This window comes from Panthera pardus, unplaced genomic scaffold (genome assembly GCF_024362965.1).
Source record: "Panthera pardus isolate Hobbes unplaced genomic scaffold, ASM2436296v1 HiC_scaffold_17, whole genome shotgun sequence".
Classification (NCBI taxonomy): Eukaryota; Metazoa; Chordata; class Mammalia; order Carnivora; family Felidae; genus Panthera; species Panthera pardus.
In genome coordinates, this window is record NW_026526732.1 from 121612723 (window position 1) to 121633183 (window position 20461).

Here is a 20461-nt window from a genome sequence, read left to right on the forward strand (position 1 = left end):
TTGGCCCTCACCTGGAGGCCCCAACCTGCTTTTTAAACTTCCATCTTCGACAAACCTTTACTCCAGTTACTTGGACTGCTTGCTGTTCGTCAAGAGGAGAAGTTCAGGCAAAGGAATGATGATAACTCTTGGGCTTTGGCTATTTTAATGCAGTTCGAAATTCATTTTCGGCGTTTTAACTTTTTGTGTCTGTATGTGGCTAAAACACTGCTCACAATCGGGATTTGCCTGCAAGCTGTGCTCTTCAATAAAACATTTTTTTAAGTTTATTTATTTTTGAGAGGAAAGGGTGCATGCCTACGCGTGTGCACACGTAGGGGAGGCACAGAGAGAGAGACTCCCGAGCAGGCTCACACCATCAGTGCAAGCCCGATGAGGGGCTTGAACTCATGAACCATGAGATCATGACCAGAGCCAAAATCCAGAGTCAGATGCTCAACCGACTTAAGCCACCCAGGTGCCCCAAAGCTTATTATTTTTTTTAATTATTTTTTTTAATGTTTATTCTTGAGAGAGAGAGGGAGAGGGAGGGATGGAGGGAGAGAGAGAGAGCGCACGAGCACAGGAGGAGCAGAGAGAGGGAGACACAGAATCTGAAGCAGGCTCCAGGCTCTGAGCTGTCAGCCCAGAGCCTGACACGGGGCTCGAACTCACGGACTGCGAGATCATGACCTGAGCCGAAGTCAGACACTCAACTGACTAAGCCACCCAGGGCCCCCCCCCAACAAGCTTATTTTTTTCATTGCAGTTTACAGCCTACCAGTCAGTATAGCACTTTGAGAGTTTTGACTTATTCATTCTTTTTGAAGTTAATGATGTGGTTCCCACGGATAGAGCTTAGGTTGTTGTCCACTTTTGTTAAGTTTATCAAGAGAGAACTGAAAATAATTGGAACTCTTAACAAACGTCTTTAAACTTTGCTTACCTCTGACAAAGCGAAGTGGATAGTTCTCTGCAAGTTCTTAAATTATATATTAAATGAGGTTAGACTATCTATTAGTTCAAGAAACCTAAGTGATGCGTCTCATCCCTACTCAGCTGGTCCGTGCTCCAAGCCGACACCTCTACTGCGGCCTGTGGCAAGTGTGACCTCAAAGTGTTGGCGTTGGCTCTGCCCCCACATCTCCCCAGTCATTGAGCCCCACGCAGCCTGTTTAGTATTCCTGTATAGCAGAGTGCGTGACAGTGCTCGACACAGGCCTGGGAACACGGTCGAGGACATTGGTCCTCCTCCCTGGCCTCTCAGACCATCCTGGAGCCAGTGAGCTGCCACATTCGGGAGCCCCCGGCAGAGTTCCAGTATTGGGTGGGAGTCTGGGAAGGGAGTCTCCCTTCTTCTTTCTCTTCCTCTGACATTAATTAAATGTTAAGAAAATGTTATTTTCTGTGATTCTCTTACTCTTCTTTTTTTTTTTTTTTTTTTAAATAGGAAGACCATGCTTTTTTTTATTTTAATTTTTTTTTTTTTTTAACGTTTATTTATTTTTGAGACAGAGAGAGACAGAGCATGAGCAGGGGAGGGGCAGAGAGAGAGGGAGACACAGAATCCGGAACGGGCTCCAGGCTCTGAGCTGTCAGCACAGAGCCCGACGCGGGGCTCAAACTCACAGACCGTGAGATCATGACCTGAGCCGAAGTCGGCTGCTCAACCGACTGAGCCACCCAGGCGCCCCGTGTGATTCTCTTACTCTTGACATTTTCTAGAATATTAAGGAGTTGAAAGGAGACCTAAAATGAAATGCTTTTATTAAAATAGGAATTTTGACCACGAATAGCCAAAGCAATCTTGAAGAAGAAAACCAAAGCAGGAGGCATCACAATCCCAGACTTCAAGCTATAGTACAAAGCTGTAATCATCAAGACAGTATGGTACTGGCACAAGAACAGACACTCAGATCAAGGGAACAGAATAGAGAACACAGAAATGGGCCCACAAACGTATGGCCAAGTAATCTTTGACAAAGCAGGAAAGAATATCTGATGGAATAAAGATATTCCACTTCAGCAAGTGGTGCTGGGAAAACTGGACAGAGACATGCAGAAGAATGAACCTGGACCACTTTCTTACATCATACACAAAAATAAACTCAAAATGGGTGAAAGACCTCACTCAACATAAGACAGGAAGCCATCAAAATCCTCGAGGCGAAAACAGGCAAAAACCTCTTTGATCTTGGCCACAGCAACTTCTTAACACGTCTCTGGAGGCAAGGGAAACAAAAGCAGAAATGAACTACTGGGACCTCATCAAATAAAAAGCTTCTGCACTGTAAAGGAAACAATTAGCAAAACTAAAAGGCAACTGACAGAATGGGAGAAGATATTTGCAAACAACATATCAGATAAAGGGTTAGTATCCAAAATCTATACAGAACTTATGAAACTCAACACCCAAAAAAACACATAATCCAGTGAAGAAATGAGCAGAAGACATGAATAGACACTTCTCCAAAGAAGGCATCCAGATGGCCAATTGACACATGAAAAAATGTTCCACATCACTCATCATCGGGGAAATACAAATCAAAACCACAATGAGATACCACCTTACACCTGTCAGAATGGCTAACATGAACAACTCAAGCAACAACAGATGTTGGTGAGGGTGCGGAGAAAGAGGATCTCTTTTGCATTGTTGGTGGCAATGCAAGCTGGTGCAGCCACTCTGGAAAACAGTATGGAGGTTCCTCAAAAAACTAAAAATAGAACTACCCTACGACCCAGCCATTGCACTACTAGGCATTTATCCAAGGGATACAGGTGTGCTGTTTCGAAGGGGCACATGCACCCCCATGTTTATAGCAGCACTATCGACAATAGCCAAAGTATGGAAAGAGCCCAAATGTCCATCGATGGATGAATGGATAAAGAAGATGTGGCATACATACACGATGGAGTATTACTTGGAGAGCAAAAATAATGAAATCTTGCCTTTTGCAACTACATGGATGGAACTGGAGGGTATTATGCTAAGCGAAATTAGAGAAAGACAAATATATGACTTCACTCATGTGAGGACTTTAAGACACAGAACAGATGAACACAAGGGAAGGGAAGCAAAAATAATATAAAAACAGGGAGGGGGACAAAACTCGTAAATGTGGAGAACAAACAGAGGGTTGCTGGAGGGGTTGTGGGAGGGGGGATGGGCTAAATGGGTAAGGGGCATTAAGGAATCTACTCCTGAGATCATTGTTGCACTAGATGCTAATTTGGATGCAAATAAAAAAAAATCCTGGAATGGAAAAAAGGATATTGGTGGTGGGGGGGGGGGGGACTAATAAAATCCAAATAAAGCATAGAGCTTAGTTCATAAAAAAAACAAAATGGGAATTTTGATTTAACTTGGAGCTTTTAAGAGGAATAGAAAGATGCTTTTTAGTTTGTTTTTAACACTAAAATCCTTGGCTGTTAAATCCTAGATGAAAACATAATTTTGTGTACGATATGGTGTTTGAAAACAAAATAGGTTTTAGTAGATTCTAGTTTTTATAAGATTACCTTGTTTAAATTTACTTGAAGGTTTATGTTCATATTTTGAGTATTGACACAATGTTTGAGAAATGCCATTTTTCTCATTCCTAAAATTCTGATTCTAGGGACATTTTAACTTATTAGCTGCTTAAAGACAGAACAAAATTCTAAAGGTATGTATGAATGCTTTCCAATAAAGAAAATGCTTTATTAGTCTTTTTGGAGTCATCTGATTTTTGCAAATTACTGTATTAACAGATGTATCCGGTTACTGTTTATGATATTTATCACATCCTTTTGGAAGAAATTCTTTTCTAGCCCTGAGAATATTTTTGGGTGGAGAGAGCCAGCACTTTGCTTATGATTTATGTTTTCTTTGATGACCTTAAACGTTAGAAAGTAGAAGATCTCTGAGTGCTTAATCTGAAACTTGGGCAGTCATGAGCACCACTGATCCAAATAAATTTCTCTGGTTACCCAACCTTATCTCCGCCTTAGTCTTCTGTTTAGTCATGGACCATGTGCTTTTCAGTTCCACTTTGATTTATTAATGCCGCCTCTTCAAAAGTTAGGGGGTAAGGTTTCATTTTCATCAAAGAAATATGTATTCCTCTCTTCTGCTGGCTTCCGCCCTTTAACCAGAGATTTATTACTAATCTTTCAGGAGCCAGAAGATGAAGTATTCCTTGCCATTGCCAAAGCCGTGGAAGAGATGGTGGAGGACAGCGTCGACTGTTACTGGATCATCCGATGCTTTGTGAACCAATTAAATAACAAGTACCGGGAGTCTTTACCCCAGCTGGTGAGGGATGCTTTTCTTTCTCTTGAGGGTAGCGGTGGACAGTGGTACTAGGGACATAGCCTTACTTCCTGGTGCTGCTGCAATTATGAGCGGGCTCCCTACAAACTGTTTTCTGTAAAAGGTCAACAGTAACTATTTCCAGATGGTCTCTGTGTCTCTCTCTGTTGCAAACACTCAGCTCTGGTGTTGTTGCACAGAAGCAGCCATTGACAGTGCATGAAAGAATGGTCGCGGTGCATCTGGCCTGCTGCAGGCCATAGTTTGCAACCTCTGCTCTTTTGTATTTCTTATCCTGGGCTAGAATATACTGGATTTATCTAGGATTGCCTCTCTGTTACTTAAGGTTTACGTTTGGCTGCATATAACGGATAGCCTAAATAACAGAAGCTTTATCTTTTTCTCTGCTGTAACCAGAAGTCTAGAGGGAAGGCAGTCCAGAGCGGGTGCCATAGTACCATGATGTCTGCGGGGACCCAGGCTCCTGTCCTTTTGGTCTGGCATTCTTAGGTGTGACCCTTCTTCCTCCTCTGTTCACAGATGGATGCTAGAGTGACAGCCATGACATCTATGACCTAAGATGGTAGAAAGGGAAGGGCAAAGACCAAAGGGAAGGAGTGGAAGGGACAGCCAGTCTCGTCTGTCTTCCTTGGACAGACTTTGCTTCTGCACCTCTGTTAGTGGCAGGACCACGGCACCCGGCCACCTCTGTCTGCAGCAGAGGCTGGGATCACATTGCGATCTCCTGTGGAAACAGGATCCTGTTACTGAAGAAGGAAAGGTGACTGGATGTGACAGAGGCGGCCTGCTGGCGGCTGTGCTCTGACCCGCAAGTCCGGAGAACTACGGCCACTTGCTCTGTCAGCATAAGCCAGTGGCTCTTTGCCATGCTCTTTTTCTAGTTTTTTCCTTTATTTCTCTCATTTATAAAAATGAGTGTCTTTCTTTCTTTTTTTTTTATATATATAATTTATTGTCAAATTGGTTTCCATACTGAGAACAAACTGAGGGTTGATGGCGAGTGGGGGAGGGGAAAGTGGGTGATGGCTGTTGAAGAGGGCACTTGTTGGGATGAGCACTGGGTGTTGCACGAATGTCTTTTTCTTAAATCAGTGACTTGTTCCATTAGAAAATTCTTTTGAAATCAGTGACCGTGATAGTGGCTGCAGGGCCCGATGAGGGGGCGCTGATGGAGGCTGACTGAGCCCCGAGGATAACTGAGCTAACTACAACAGTTACCGGGGCAGTTGGCAAGACCCTTCAGCTTTGTAGAGCACTGTTACAAGAGTATTTTCTAGATTTCGGTTAAGTAAAATTTGATTTTCAGAATTTTAAAATTTAATTGACTTAGTATGATTTCAATAAAAATAATTCAAACACGGTGAGGGAAGCATAATGTTGGCTGCCTAATTAAATCAAGAGATCCAGATTCTACCATGATTTCATTAGCTTTTCTTATTTCGTATTGGAGCAAATTCAGTAGCATTTTGCTAGTTTATGTTTAAAAAATTCTTTATTTTTTTTTAACGTGTACTTATTTTAGAGAGAGAGAGTGCGCGTGCAAGTGGGGGAGGGATAGAGAGAGAGGGAGACAGAATCTGAAGCAGGCTCCAGGCTCCAAGATGTCAGCAGAGAGCCGGACGCGAGGCTTGAACTCACGAGCCATGAGATCATGACCTGACCCAAAGTCGAATGCTTAACTGACTGAGCCACCCAGGCGCCCCCCAGAATTCTTTATTTTTGATAACACAAGTAATAAGTACATTCTTGAAGTATTAAACAATCTGGATAAATCCAGTGTTCCCAAAGATCTGTACCGACACCTCCTTATCCCCTACTTTCTAAGAAGTAAATATTGTCATTAGCTCAGTGTATATATTCTATACTATCTTATGTACATTAGGATGGATGGAATGCATCCATGCACACACATATGTACACAAATATATACACATATGTCCATGGAATGATTCATGTATTTATTACATGTATAACTTTAAAAAATACATAAATATTATAACATTGTTCATATGGTGCAACAATTTTTTTTTTTTTTTGACTTAATGTCTTGGAATACTTTTCCACTTCAGGGCAGATCGGTAGTGTTCAGCCTTGACTTCCTATTAGCGCCACCTGGGGGCTTTTAAAAACTTACCAGTGCCTTTCCTCCACCCAAACCAATTAAGTCCGAATCTCTGGGGGTGGGTGGGGCTCAGAATTCTATGTTTTAAAAAGCAGCAGGTGATTCTCGAGTATGGCTAGGGTTGAGAGCCACTCATCCAGAGCCACCTTTTTTTTTTTCCTCTTAAAAATGTGATATTATTGCCTGTTAAGAATTTGCCATATTTTAATATAACAGATCTGTGTTGACAGTCAGCATGCCCTTGTATATGATCCTTTAAACATATATGTTTTTGTAGGTCAGGCACCTATAAAGGGATTGCTCGGTTGAAAGATGTATTTAAATTTTTTAATTGCCAGGTTGCTCACCCAGAAGGCATATCAATTTTGCTTCCCACAACAGATTAGAAGATTTTCTGTTTTCCACTCCATTGCCAATACTTGATGGTATCAGTTTCTTAAATTTTTGTTAATCTGATAGTGAACATGGTCTCCCATTTTAATTTACATATCCTCATTTTCTAGTGAGGCTGGGCAGCTTTGCATATGCTTATTGGCCACTTGTATTTGTCCACCTTTCTATTTTGTTTGCATCTTTCTTTTTAATTTGTAAGAGTTATTGATATGCTCTGCATATTTATCCCTTGTTACATATGTTGACAATATTTTCTCCCTGTCATACAGAGATTTTTCAGTGTTGATACAATTGGATCTGTCGATATTTTTCTTTTGCTTTTTCTTATTTAGGAAGCCCTTTCTAATTCCAAGATTAAAACACAGGTTTTATTTTGAAATTTTTGTTTATTTTTTTAGAGAGAGAGAGAGGGAGAAAGCATGCTTTGTTTAGAGAGAGAGAGAGAGGGTATGTGCCAGTGGGAGTGAGGGGCAGAGGGAGAGAGAGGATCTGAAGGGGATTCCATGCCCAGCATGAAGCCTGATGCAGGGCTCGATCCCACGACCCTGGGAAATCAGGAGTCGGATGCCACCCAGGCACTCCTGAAAAACAGATTTTTAAAAAACTTTGCTCTAACTTTTAAAAATATTTATTTATTTAAATTTATTTATTTATTTTGAGAGAGAGCATGAGCAGGGGAGGGGCAGAGAGAGAGGGAGAGAGAATCCCAAGCAAGCTCCCCACTGTTAGCACCGAGCTGGATGCGGGGCTCGATCCCATGAATCAGGAGATCACCTGAGCCGAAATCAAGAATCAGATGCTTAACCAGATGCTTAACCGACCGAGCCACCCAGACACCCCTAAAAATATTTATTTATTTATTTATTTAATTTATATTTAATTTATATTTTATTTTATTTTATTTTATTTTTTAAATATAGTTTATTGTCACGTTGGCTAACATACAGTGTATACAGTGTGCTCTTGGTATTGGGGATAGATTCCCATGGTTAATCGCTTACATACAACACCCAGTGCTGATTCCAACAAGTGCCCTCCTCAGTGCCCATCACCCATTTTTCCCTCTCCCCCACCCCATCCTCAGTTTTTTCTCTGTATTTAAGAGTCTCTTATGGTTTCTCTCCCTCCCTCTCTGTTTGTAACTGTTTTTTTTTTTACCCCTTCCCCCATGGTCTTCTGTTTCTCAGGACCACATATGAGTGAAAACATACCGTATCTGTCCTTCTCTGCCTGACTTATTTCACTCAGCATAATACCCTCCAGTTCCATCCACCTTGTTGCAAATGGCAGGATTTCATTCTTTCTCATTGCCAAGTAGTATTCCATTGTGTATATAAACCACATGTTCTTTATCCATTCATCAGTTGATGGTCATTTAGGCTCTTTCCATAGTTTGGCTATTGTTGAAAGTGTTGCTATAAACATTGGGGTACAAATGCCCTTATGCATCAGCATTCCTGTATCCTTTGGGTAAATTCCTAGTAGTGATATTACTGGGTCATAGGGGCAGATCTATTTTTAATTTTTTGAGGAACTTCCACACTGTTTTCCAGAGTGACTGCACCAGTTTGCATTCCCACCAGCAGTGCAAAAGGGTTCCTCTTTCTTCACATCCTCGCCACACTGTTGCCTGAGTTGTTAATGTTAGCCATTCTGACTGGTATGAGGTGGTATCTCATTGTGGTTTTGATTTGTATTTCCCTGATGATGAGTGATGAGCACCTTTTCATGCGTCTGTTGGGCATCTGGATGTCTTCTTTGGAGAAGTGTCTGTTCATGTCTTCTGCCCATTTCTTCACTGGATTATTTGTTTTTTGGGTGTGGAGTTTGATAAGTTCCGTATAGATTTTGGATACTAACCCTTTATCCCATATGTCATTTGCAAATATCTTCTCCCATTCTGTCAGTTGCCTTTTAGTTTTGTTGTTTCCTTTGCTGTGCAGAAGCTTTTTATCTTGATAAGGTCCCAATAGTTCATTTTTGCTTTTAATTCCCTTGTCTTTGGAGATGTGTCAAGTAAGAAATTGCTGTGGCCGAGGTCAAAGAGGTTGTTGCCTGTTTTCTTCTCTAGGGTTTTGATGGTTTCCTGTCTCACATTCAGGTCTTTAATCCATTTTGAGTTTATTTTTGTGTATCGTGTAAGAAAGTGGTTCAGTTTCATTCTTCTGCATGTTGGTATCCAGTTCCCTCAGCATACCATTTGCTAAAGAGACTGTCTTTTTTTCCATTGGATACTCTTTCCTGCTTTGTCAAAGAATAGTTGGCCATACATTTGTGGGCCCAGTTCTGGGTTCTCTATTCTACTCCTTTGGTCTATGTGTCTGTTAAACCTTTTAAAATTTAGTCCTTTAATTTGTGAAGGGATTTATCTTTGTGCTTGACATCAGACTCAGATTTGACTTTGTTTATTGGTTGTTAACTGCAGTAAACCTTTTTCCACTTCCTCTTTCTGTTTGACAGTTATTAAGACTGTGCTTCATGCCAGGAAGTTTGCTTTATTAATGAAAACTTAATTTTAACGCACATCTTTGTTTTTATGGGTGAGGAAACTGAAGCACAGAGCAGTTAAGTACCTTGCCCAAAGTTAAACAATTAGGAAACAGAACTGCCTACCATTTACAGTGTCGGTTCATTCTTATTTTTCACAGATCTGAAATGCCACCTTTATTATATACTGGATTTTCATATATACTTATATCTCTTTCTAGACTTTTTTTTTCCCCCCTCAAGCTATATGTCTATTCCTGGGCCCACATCATATGAGTCATTTAATATAGCTTCCTAGTATGTTTTGGTACCTGGTAGGGTAAACTCCCTCATATTGTTGTTCTGTTTCAAAAGTGCTCTGGCTATGCTTGAACTCTTTTTGCTTTTTAGAAATGAATTTTAAATCAGCAAGATACTTAATGCCTCCTAAGTTGATTTCTTCATTTTCAAAAGAGAGGTTTATTTTAATATGTATGTTTATAGTACCCAGCACATCGTTTTAAATTGTTATGAAGCTTTTTTTTTTAAGTTCTTCAGAATGTGTAAGAAAAGTTAAATTTCCTTTGCGTTGCTGTTTGATTTACTCATTCACTTGAACTTTTCTCTTTATTTAAACTGTTTGGTCTACCTTAAAATTTGCATTACTATGGTTAGTCGACCTCTTCTTCCTGGATTTTGTTAAAGGAGAATTTTTATAATCTTTCCTATCATCATCAGGTTTTTGTTACCAACTAAAGTGGTTATCACAAAGCACAGCTTGGTTTGTAATTCTAGCGAAATGCATATGCAATGGGCAGTGATGGGTTTTTGGCATCAGAAGACAAGACTCTATCTGGTGATGACACATTGATTATGTTGCAGTATTCTGATTCATAGGCTTACATCACAGCCACTCCTCTCTCTACAAGCTTTAGGAATTTCTGCTCTTTGACAGGGTCTCTCCAGCAGGGAGAAGAGAAACCATCCTGTGATGTGGATGGCCTCCCTCGTTAATCTCTTTTCAGAGCAGACTGTCTGTAAGCCATCTCAGACTTAATTGTGTGTAGTCATTAAAGTAAGTGGGTTTCCTTTCATTGCCATTGCTGTGCTTTTTAAGCCAGAGAGTGTGCAGGTGCATGTGCGCACAAGCTGGGAGGGACAGGAAAACGGTTGGATGCTGTACGATCTGTACATTATCAGTAGCGAGTATAAGTGATCTTTATATTCTTCGTTATTCTTTACCGTATTTTCGAGATTTCTTATAATGAACATATTATAAATCAAGAAAAAATGTTTAGAAGACTGGCAAAAAGATGTACATTGAGTGATTATCAACATGTTGACAGGGACGTCTGGGTGGCTCAGTGGGTTAAGTGTCCGGCTTTGGCTCACATCATGATCTTGTGGTTCATGGGTTTGAGCCCCGCATCGGGCTCTGTGCTGACAGCTCAGAGCCTGGAATCTGCTTTGGATTCTGTGTCTCCCTCTCTCTCTGCCCCTCCCCATTCATTCATTCGTATTCTCTCTCTCTCAAAAAAAGATGTTGATTAATGTATTTCAGCATTTCATTTAATTCATGATACTCATTTACAATTCTATGTTGAGTGCTTACAATGCTGAGTAATGGTCTAGGTACCAGAGAACTAGCAGTGAACAAAATAGATACACAGTCTCTGCCCTTAGTGAGCTTCCACTGTGGTGAGGGAAAAAGGTAATGGTTTAAAATTTTCACTCCTCCCTATTATTTGTACTGACTTTTAGATGAGAGTTTCTTTGCTATGGGACGTAACATATAAGTGCGTGATATATGTGTTTTCATCCATGTTTGTGAAAAAACATTCCATTGGCAGAACCAATGAAAATTCTAGAATAGGATTTTAGAGGTGAAAGGTGAGGACAAGAGTCCTTTGACTTGTACTTTGGAGAAAAGCTTCTGGCTTTGGGGGAGTTGTGTGTAGTGTTCTTGAGAAGCTCCAGGAATTATTAGGTCGTGTAGGAAAGTTGGTTAAACAGAAAAAATTCGAGATCCCCTGAGAGAGGAGAAAATTGGGCCCCATATTAATATGTGGGCCTCTCTTTGCCTGGTTAGCTCCTGTCATTCTTTATAAGCCAACTCACATGTCCCCTTTCTGGGAGACTGTTGATGGCTTCTAAAAGCTGGGTTAGGATTCCCACCTCGACGTGTCCAGCATCCTGTGCTTACCCCATGATAGCTTTATTACATGTTTGTCTCAAGCAGACTGCAAGCTCCTTGGAGGCAGGGGCTTCATGTTTTCTTTTACTCTGTTCCCTGTATGTAGCGTAGTGTTTGCTGTAGTGAACATGGTAAGGGATATGAATTACTTCTTTGGCTGAGATGCAGATATTTAGGAAAATAAACATTTATATTTGCTCAGGTGATATGGGATGTGGTTGGTTTTTTTTGGGTTTTTTTTGGCTAGGGATTACAGACTTCAGAGTTGGCAGAGTTTGACCCCCAGGCTCCATTCTTGGCCAGTGGACTCTAAATGCCGCGGCTCGTGCAAGGTGGATTTGGCTGGTCTGGGAGCCAGCTTTGTTAGCTCTCCCAGCTCCTAGAATTGGCTGCTGCTTAACCTTCTGTGGGAGAGGCTACCAGATAGAATCTAGGCTCTTCATCCCCTTCCCGTTATTTCTCTGCCTCCTGAGAGTTCTCCTGCACGTGGGGTACAGAGTTCCTCCTGTGGACGTCTCTTTTAGGAGTGTCTTTGGCATGGTGCACAGCAGTGCTCAGCATGGTCGGCATCGGTGTGGCCAGGGACGGGTGGGCCCGTTTCACGTCCAGCTCTTTTGGTCTAATTTTTCCAAACCCCGTCTCCCCGCTTTGGTCCCACTCTGTTTCTCTGGTCTTACCCTTTCCCCTTCCCCCTTTTTCCTGAGTATATCATCTACTCTAGAGCAGCCAGGAGTGTCATGGGCCGCTCTTAGTTCCCCAGAACAATTGAATTTTGCTTTGGACTTTGACCTTCAGTTGAACCTTATTAGTGCCGTTAGCATTAGGGTAACAACCCGGAAAACCCCTGAGCCCCAGATTGTTGATTGCTCTGATGGTGCTGACCTGGGAAACCTGCGTCACTAATGACTTGGATGAGTCTGAAATTTTGTTTTCTAGCACTTACTTGCAGTCAGCAGGTACATTTTATTCACCACAGGCTGTAAGATTGGGTAATGTTATGTCACAGGAAACGAGTAATCTCTCTTCCTCTTTAATCACTAGCCAAAGGCTTTTGAACAATACTTGAATCTGGAAGATAGCCGACTGCTGAGTCATCTGAAGACGTGTTCTGCGCTGTCCAAACTTCCTTATGATCTCTGGTTCAAGAGGTGCTTCGCAGGGTGCTTGCCCGAATCCAGTTTACAGAGGCAAGTATTTCATGGATGTTCTGAAGGCTTGGAGTCAGAGAAGCGTCCTGGTTTTTCACACGATCAGCCTTCAAAGTATGAATTTGCTTTAGAACAATACCACAGTTTGAAGCGAACTTCTCTGGCAGACCACAGAGCAACACTTGATTCTACTTATTATGTATACAGTTAGAGATACTAGAACGTTAGTAATATTAATCTAATATGAATACAAATTGATGTTAATGCTGGAAATATTAGAATGTAACATTAGAAAACTTGAAGGCCCTCAATATGCTAGATGCTGTAGGTTATTCACATCTGAAACCGTCTCTAGGAGTTTATATGGATATAGGCTTTCCTTTGCCAGAAATGTGGGGGATCCTAATCCCAAGCAAACCTTCCTGTTTCTTAGTTCCATCATGGCATCTTTAAAGTAGGTGAAGGCAGGCGGAGAGCTAAGACTCAAACTCCGTTCTCATTCAGCTCAGATACGTGCTGCCAGTAGTTCAGAGCCCTGGGCCTTCCCGCTCAAAGACCGTGTGAGGTGGTTGGGAGGGGAGGTGACATACAGAGGACATCACAAGACAGTACGTGACTAAGCACACAGAGTGTAACACCAGCTTGAAGAATTACCAGAATAATTGTGTTTAGAGTGGTTGAGATGAATAACTAGCTCCTTAAGCTCTTAGAGAAGTTTTAGGAATTTGAACCACTGGAACCATTGCACCAATCGCATTTCAAATGATGCTTTTGTTTTCCTTAGTATTTAATGATTATATTAGCATTACACAATATTAGTGAAATCCAAACTTTGGTTTAAGACTTTCCTTCCCTAGGGGCACCCGGGCGGTTCAGTCGGTTAAGTGTCCAACTTCGGCTCAGGTCATGATCTCACGGTTTATGAGTTTGAGTCCCATGTCGGGCTCTGTGCTGACAGCTCAGAGCCTGGAGCCTGCTCTGGATTCTGTCTCCTCCTCTCTCTGCCCCACCCCTGCTCGCACTCTGTCTCTGTCTCTCTCTCAAAAAATTAAATAATAAACATTAAAAAAAAAGCCGACTTCCTTTTCCTAAAATGTCAGTTTTAAAACATTAGGGAATGGGTGTTTCATAGATCCCTTGCAGAGCAAGTACCTTTTAGTGATTATTCCTTCTTCCCTTCCAGTGCTAATTGTGTCTGAAATAAGTTTCAAATGGCTGATTTATTTTGTTGTCTTTTTGATGATTATTTCATTATAGCTTTTCTCTGAAGTTTATACTTAAAAGAAGTAATTTGGTTTAATATTTTAATTTGAGATGTTTAGCTAAACATAAATTTCACACTCAAATGATTTTATTGTATCTTTTTGTTTTTATAGGGTTTGGGATAAAGTTGTAAGTGGATCCTGTAAGATCTTAGTTTTTGTAGCTGTGGAAATTTTATTAACCTTTAAAATAAAAGTAATGGCTCTGAACAGTGCAGAGAAGATAACAAAGTTTCTGGAAAATGTAAGTATGCTTTTTTCCAATTTGATTTTGAATCTAGAAAGGAAGTCGTTTGGGAAGCCAGATTTTTTTATTGCGTCACATTCTTTCTCTGATATTTTTACATTATAAGAAATACTTTTTCCCCTTGGAAAAGTTTAGCTTAAAGTTGGTCTGTGGATTACAGTTTGCATTCTCTCTTTGGGGGATGATGGTCTGAGCAGTGAGACCGTTGTCATGTGCACTGAAGACTAGAGTCTCCTCCCCTGATGTGACTCTCAGAAGGCTTGTTGAGAAGAGGAAGAGGTGAGGTCTGTCATGTGAGGCTGAATAATCCTTTTTAGTGGAAAGGAAGCTTGATGGTTTTTGGGGGGGGAGGGGGGCTTGTAAGCCTTTTCATTACTGTTACTGTCTCTGGTTGAATCCCAGTTGGGTTTGTTAATGTGCTTAAGTATATACTTAGTGCATGTTGGAAAAGGTCTAAATGAATCTCTGTGTATCTTAGAATAAATAAACTTAACCAGGCGAGAGGTAGAAGAGATTCATGGATGAATGAATCTGGATGAATTTCACTGGACCCCAGGTCTATTCTTTTTTTTTTAAATTGGTCACTATTGACATTTGAATAGTGGCTTAGTAAATAGTAAGTACTAAGTGAACGTGTGATGAGTAAATGAATCATCAGCATTGTATTGGTGGCTAACAGTGCCAGGGCCCATACTAAGTATTTCTCATGGATTCTCCCATGTAATCCTAAACAGCCCTAGGAAGTGAGGCTGTCATTTGCCCCATTGTGGAGATGGGATGTGAACTCGGGCAGCTTCGGTAACCTGCCCAGGGGCACACGGTGGGCAAGGCAGGTTTTAAACCCAGGCGGTCTGTCAAGAGCTCCTTAGTGTGTCCTCAGGTGGCCCGTGAAACAAAGATCCTGGCAGCAGCCTTTTATACGATACTCTCTGGCAAGTAGTGGAGACTCCGGTGGGAATTAAGTGCTGTGCCATAGTGAATAAGGGACATGATGAAGTTATAAACCCTGAAATTTCACAGAGACTGGTTTGCTTGTCCACAGATTCCCCAGGACAGCTCGGACGCAATCGTGAGCAAGGCCATCGACTTATGGCACAAGCACTGTGGGACCCCGGTGCACTCTGCCTGACCACTCCCGACACGTGCACGGCCTGCCAGGTCCCCCCTGAGCAGAGTGCTCTCAGGACACGGTCTACTAAACTCATTGAAAATAGGGTTCTGCTTTGGCACTCAAAGCATCATTTTTTCCAGTAAAATGATTTACGACACCTGGTGACGTTGTGTTGTGGAGCAGCCTCTTTTGGGTGCACAGAGGTACAAAGTTCAACTCTGAATACCATTTTAAAAGGGTTATTCGAAAATGCCTCTCTGTTTGCAAAGCAGTTCAGTCAGGGTGAGCGGGTGCCACGGTAGGCAGTGTATAAGCAAGCCCGCCCTGCTTCTGTCTCCTTAGCACCACGCTTGTTACTTTCTAAGGTCTATTTCTGGAATAAAGAACAACTTCCTTTTGTTGACAGCTCAGATTCGGCTTTCGTTCATGCAGTACTTGTTGAAATCTAAGCCGGCTGCTTTCTGAGGCTTTGTCTTGCCAAATCGGTTTAAATAAAAGCCTTACTTTTTTTTTTTTTTTCTCAGTTTTGGTTGGAATGAAACAGTTACTGAACAAAACATGTCTAAATTTACCTACTAGGAGGGAGAGTGCTTGCTGATGTCCTGCTGGACTCCTGCTTCTTCCTGATGGGTCATTCAATGTCGGGTGGGCTTTAGGGAGCACTCTGCCACCTAGAATTGGAATAGGAGAAGTGGCGGGTTAAGTAAGGTTAACAGCTGACAGGCCTGGGCCATATTGTGCCACACGATGGTGACTGTTCATTGAGCGGGCATTGAGAGTGGTGAGTGAGACGAGGCCCTGATTGAGCTGCCAGACCTGCAGGAGCCCGAGGGGTGATTTGGACCCTGTACCCAGAAGAGGAGGGAGACCATGAAATTACGGAGCTATAATTCGGACAATTCATTCCTTCCCTGATGTGTAAAATAACTGTTGGGAAAAAACTCAGAACGGAGTCGAGTCATTGAAACCAGCTGGTACTTCTGTATAGTAACGTATCCAAGAATGTTTCATGTTTAAAACAAAAAAATATACCCAGAAGAAAACTTCTTAAAGCAAAATGCTGCCTACAGTTGATGCTTTGCATTCATTCAGTGACTGGTTCTGCCCCCAAAGAACTTTCCAGCCAGTTGGAGATCTGAGAGAAAACATGTAAGAAGGGATTCCTGCTCCACTTGTCTACTATTTGGTGATTTTGGGGGATACGTGAAATTCACAGACAAGTCCTATAACAAAAATAATTTTATTTCTATTTAATTTATAGCCACATAACATTAGTACAACTTTTTAGTGAAATACAGATTATAAAGTGATAGTAAATTTCAACTTCAGAAAAAGAGGAAACAAAGAATTAGCAACCTCTCAACAAGAGGATAGTTTCAAGGTATGTGCTCTTGCTTCATCCCGGATTCTGGGGGAAGACTAGCATGCCCTAGAGTGGGTGTCGGTGGGGGGGAGAGGGGCACAGGGGGCTCCTGGGATTCTTGGGAGGGAAGAAGCTCAGGGGGCAGGGGTATTCCTCTTTACAACTTAGGGGAGGGTCTAGATACACTGAAGGGAAGACTCTTACTGTCCTACGAAGGGATCAAAACAGAAGTATTCTGCAAGTATCTTCTGTCATAGCAGGTTGGACAAACCTTTCTGGCTATGGGCTGTGGCCTGGGAGATTTTCTTTTAAAGTGAGTCAATCTGATACCATCACCAGTTTTCTTAGAAAGCCAAATGGCTCATCTCAGCAGCAGGGTTTTTTAAGGCCCCCAGTGATAGAATAGGTGAGGGTCCAATTTCATTTTGCTATCAGAATTTTATCTTGCAGAGAGCCTAAGTATTTTGAAAATGTTTCTGCCCACTGCCTTTGGTGAGAAGGACAGCTCCTGATGAAAATCCACCCATATTCCCATTATTCAAAACTTTCTGCCAGGAGACTGCAGAATTTCCCCTCTGTTACAGCCCAGGGTTCTTGTTGTAACCAAAACTGTTTCAGCTAATACGTGGGGGCTCTCCCTCCCTGTCCCTTGGAAAATTAATTTAACATTGTTTAGGCTTAGTCCTTCCCTTCCACAGTGTCTTAACACACACACACACACACACACACACACACACACACACACACACACATTCATTTATTTTTTACAGTGTCTTCATAAACACTGATGAAAAAGCTCTTAACGCTGCTCTGCTAGGAGATACTGAGGGCCATTGGACGGTCGGGGGGGTGTGTGGCTTCTGCCTAATAACAGATGGAATCAACACATTGTCCACGGGCTTGTGGGTGTGTGTCTGACTTTACCTCAGTAAATGGGGTCTGGGTTCATTAGAGTGAAGTGCTTTTGTTGTTAATGGAAAGTTTGCCTGAAAGTCATGGGGGGACCCTCAAGTTATAGGATGTGTAGGAAGAGCCCTGAAGGCCCCCATCCTGTTACATGCCTGCCGCCATGCCTTGACTTACGTAGGAGTCCATCCTTGGTTCTGACTTGTCCCCCGTCACGTGGTCATCACGTCCCCGCTGTGAGGGGTTGATTTGTTTTCTCCCTAAAAATGAAGGATCTGGAGGGAAGTCCATGAGGATGAGGAGGGCAAAAACAGAGCATATATGCCCTGGCCTGGCCTCTCGCTCTAAGTGACAGCCTCTGCCGGTGCCGTGAGATTTCAAGCGGGAGGCGAGCCCAGACTTCGGCAGCCAGAGGCGGCCTCTGGGAGGCTGGGGGTGTGGGCAGCCGGTGGGGTCCTCTGGCTCTGCGTTTTGCATCTGCCGGTGGTCACACCGGATAAGCCGCTTTTGTCTTCAGCTGGATGGTCTGGGTTTGGAAGGGCCAGAGGACACTGTCCTTTGCCTCGCCAGAGAGGGGAGTGTGGGAATTTTTGCAGCAGGAGTCGGTGGCGTTCCCCCCGGTTGATGAAACAAAGCTGTTTCTCCTTTAGACGCCGTGCCAAATGAAACTGCTTGTGGCTCTTGGCAGCAGCCTCACCTCCCTAGGTCCGCTGTTGGCTTCCCCACAGTCGGCGCCAGGTTGAGTGGGAGGGAGGGCTGTGGGAAGGGGGAGGGGGGTCAGAATGGAGGGAGCTGGGAAGTTTCTTGGAGGACCACAGGGTGGGGTGGGGATGCCTTCCTTTTTCCTGCTTTCCTGATCAGCTCCTCCCTCTCCGTTTTGGTTTCTTTCAGCCTTGCCTTCTGGAGGTTAAAAAGTAAGTGGACATTTAGTTGCCCGGTGAGGTGAGGATTCCCCACCTTGCTCCTGGGAGCCGGTCTTACTGTAGGGTAACCACAGGAGGAAGCTGGAGAATGTGATCCGAGAGGAACATGGGAAAAATCCTTCAAGCAAGCAACTTGTCCTGAACGGGCAGAACTCCAAATAGAGTGTCACAGTGGGTGCTTAGTGTTCAGACCTCAGATCCCACCTGAAATGGAGGTACGAACGTGTCGTTTACCAGGAACTTGTGCGCGCACATGCCAGGGACCGCAGGCGCACACGCTCGCCTCTCACCTCTGACCCCCCTGTTCGGTCCCTCCCGCCACCCTCCTTCTCCCGGAGGGTTAGCAAGTAGCAACCTGGCATTTGTAGCTTTGGTGTCTCTCTTTTCCCACCTCTGCCTGCACTCGGGACTTAATGCCGTGAAGGTTTGTGAGGGAGGCGGCGAGGAGGAGGAGAGCTTTGGACAGTTCACTTCCAGATGTCAGAAGGCTGCCCTCAACGCCATGATGAACGTCCGTCCCCACCTCCCCTTCCTCCCCTTCTCCCCCTTCCCTTCTGTTTGGTTCGTTTACTTTGCTAGTAGTTCTCATTCAGTCATTGAAATCGGTATGAACACACTCCTAATTATGGGCCGGGAACTGAGCCGAACTGCTGAGCGAGTCACGAGTCACGGGGTGTCTGACCTCTTGGAGATTTTAATCACGCGGGGAAGACAGATACGAAATTAAACAAGCCCAACGCATTGTGTTCTCTTGGTCTTTAAGAGGGACTCTTCAATCCTCTCTGTGCCCCGTAGGGGAGAAGGTAACGTGGGTTAGCCCAGAAATTCCGGACCAGGGTCAGGATTACTCTGACGTGTGTGGTTCTTTGTCCCCGTCCCTTGTCCCTTTTTAATCGGGGGCCCGGGCCAGGGTGTGGGGGAAAGGCCTGAGCTTTTGTGCCCCTCGCTAATTCTGTGACCTGAGGGGCTCACTCGGTGTGTATTTGCTTCCCTATGACCAGACGGCAGTTCTGTTACACTCGTGACCTCTCTCCTCTGTGTGCCCATGAGCATCGAATGAGTTTGATGTGAAAGCAGTTTAAGAAATCTGGAGCTCTGTAGAATACTGAATATTTTTAACAGCACGTTGTGCAAGAATGTGGCGAGGTGCTGCCTCTGACTCCACACAGTGCTTCAAGGCCTAACTCCGCTCTGCCTGTTCTGAAAGTCTCTGTAAACTTCTAAGCTGGAAGGGCATTGTCCTTCCCCTCAGCTTCTATACTGTTTCAGGCACCACTTATTTTGTAGTAATTGTTTGGAAGTGTCTTGTTTGCTAGTCTTGGACTTTTACTAAGTTTTCCATGCGGTTTTCCTCTAAACTGCAAGCCTCTTGAGGCCAGTGTCTTATTCCCTTTCCCCAATCCCCACCTTACCTAGTCCAGCTTTTCATGCATGTTTTCTCCCCCAAACCATGCTGGCCCGCCCTTCCCTGGGTGTGTGGTCACCTTTGCCAGGGACGTCCACTCCCTAAAGCCGGGCTCCCATCTCTGAGGTTCAGCTCGAGGAGCCCCTCCTCAAAAAGCTCTCCTGGCTCCCTGCCCTTTTCCTTTTGCCCCAGGCTTGTTTCCTTCCTGGCACTCTGTGTCCTTTAATACACTGGCTGAGGTCCCACACTAGCCTGTGAGCTCCTCAAGGGTAGAGATCGTGTTTCTTTCCCTTTTCCTTTCCCTCAGGGCCAAGCACATCTCAGCCAGCCTGGGCTCGCCATGGATAGGAGTTTGAGTACATGCCCGGCTCAGTGTTGATGCGGACTGCTGTGGTGACACACAGTGGGGTTGTTCTGGGGCTAGCTGGCTTACAGGACATTTGTATTTTAGGGCACAGGGTGAGGGTCAGGACCCAGAGGGCTTAGGGCTAGATCTGGGGTAAAGAGAGTCTGTGCTCTTGGACTTTCTTCTCTTTGACCTGCTCTGTGTGTCTGCTGTGTTCCCCCTCCTTGCTGTCCGGACCGCTCTGGTAGAAGATGCCTTATCCTAAGATCCTAAGCTGGTTT

The 20461-nt window shown here is 43.5% G+C and overlaps 1 protein-coding gene across 5 annotated transcripts in view; it reads left to right on the top strand.

Moving 5' to 3' along the window:
- Positions 1-19170, top strand: part of TBC1D7 (TBC1 domain family member 7) — a 28220-nt gene extending 9050 nt beyond the window's left edge. For 2 of the 5 annotated variants that reach the window (XM_019420104.2, XM_019420102.2), the window contains 4 exons: positions 4139-4276; positions 12511-12656; positions 13994-14123; positions 15169-15647. In XM_019420104.2, coding sequence (XP_019275649.1) covers positions 4139-4276; positions 12511-12656; positions 13994-14123; positions 15169-15255 — 501 coding nt within the window. In that variant the 3' untranslated portion in view covers positions 15256-15647. Of the gene's footprint in view, positions 1-4138; positions 4277-12510; positions 12657-13993; positions 14124-15168; positions 15648-16059; positions 16619-17370; positions 17507-18397 lie in introns of those variants that run through there. The other 3 variants (XR_008423041.1, XR_008423042.1, XR_008423043.1) reach the window with 3 other exon arrangements.
- Positions 19171-20461: the final 1291 nt, after the last annotated feature.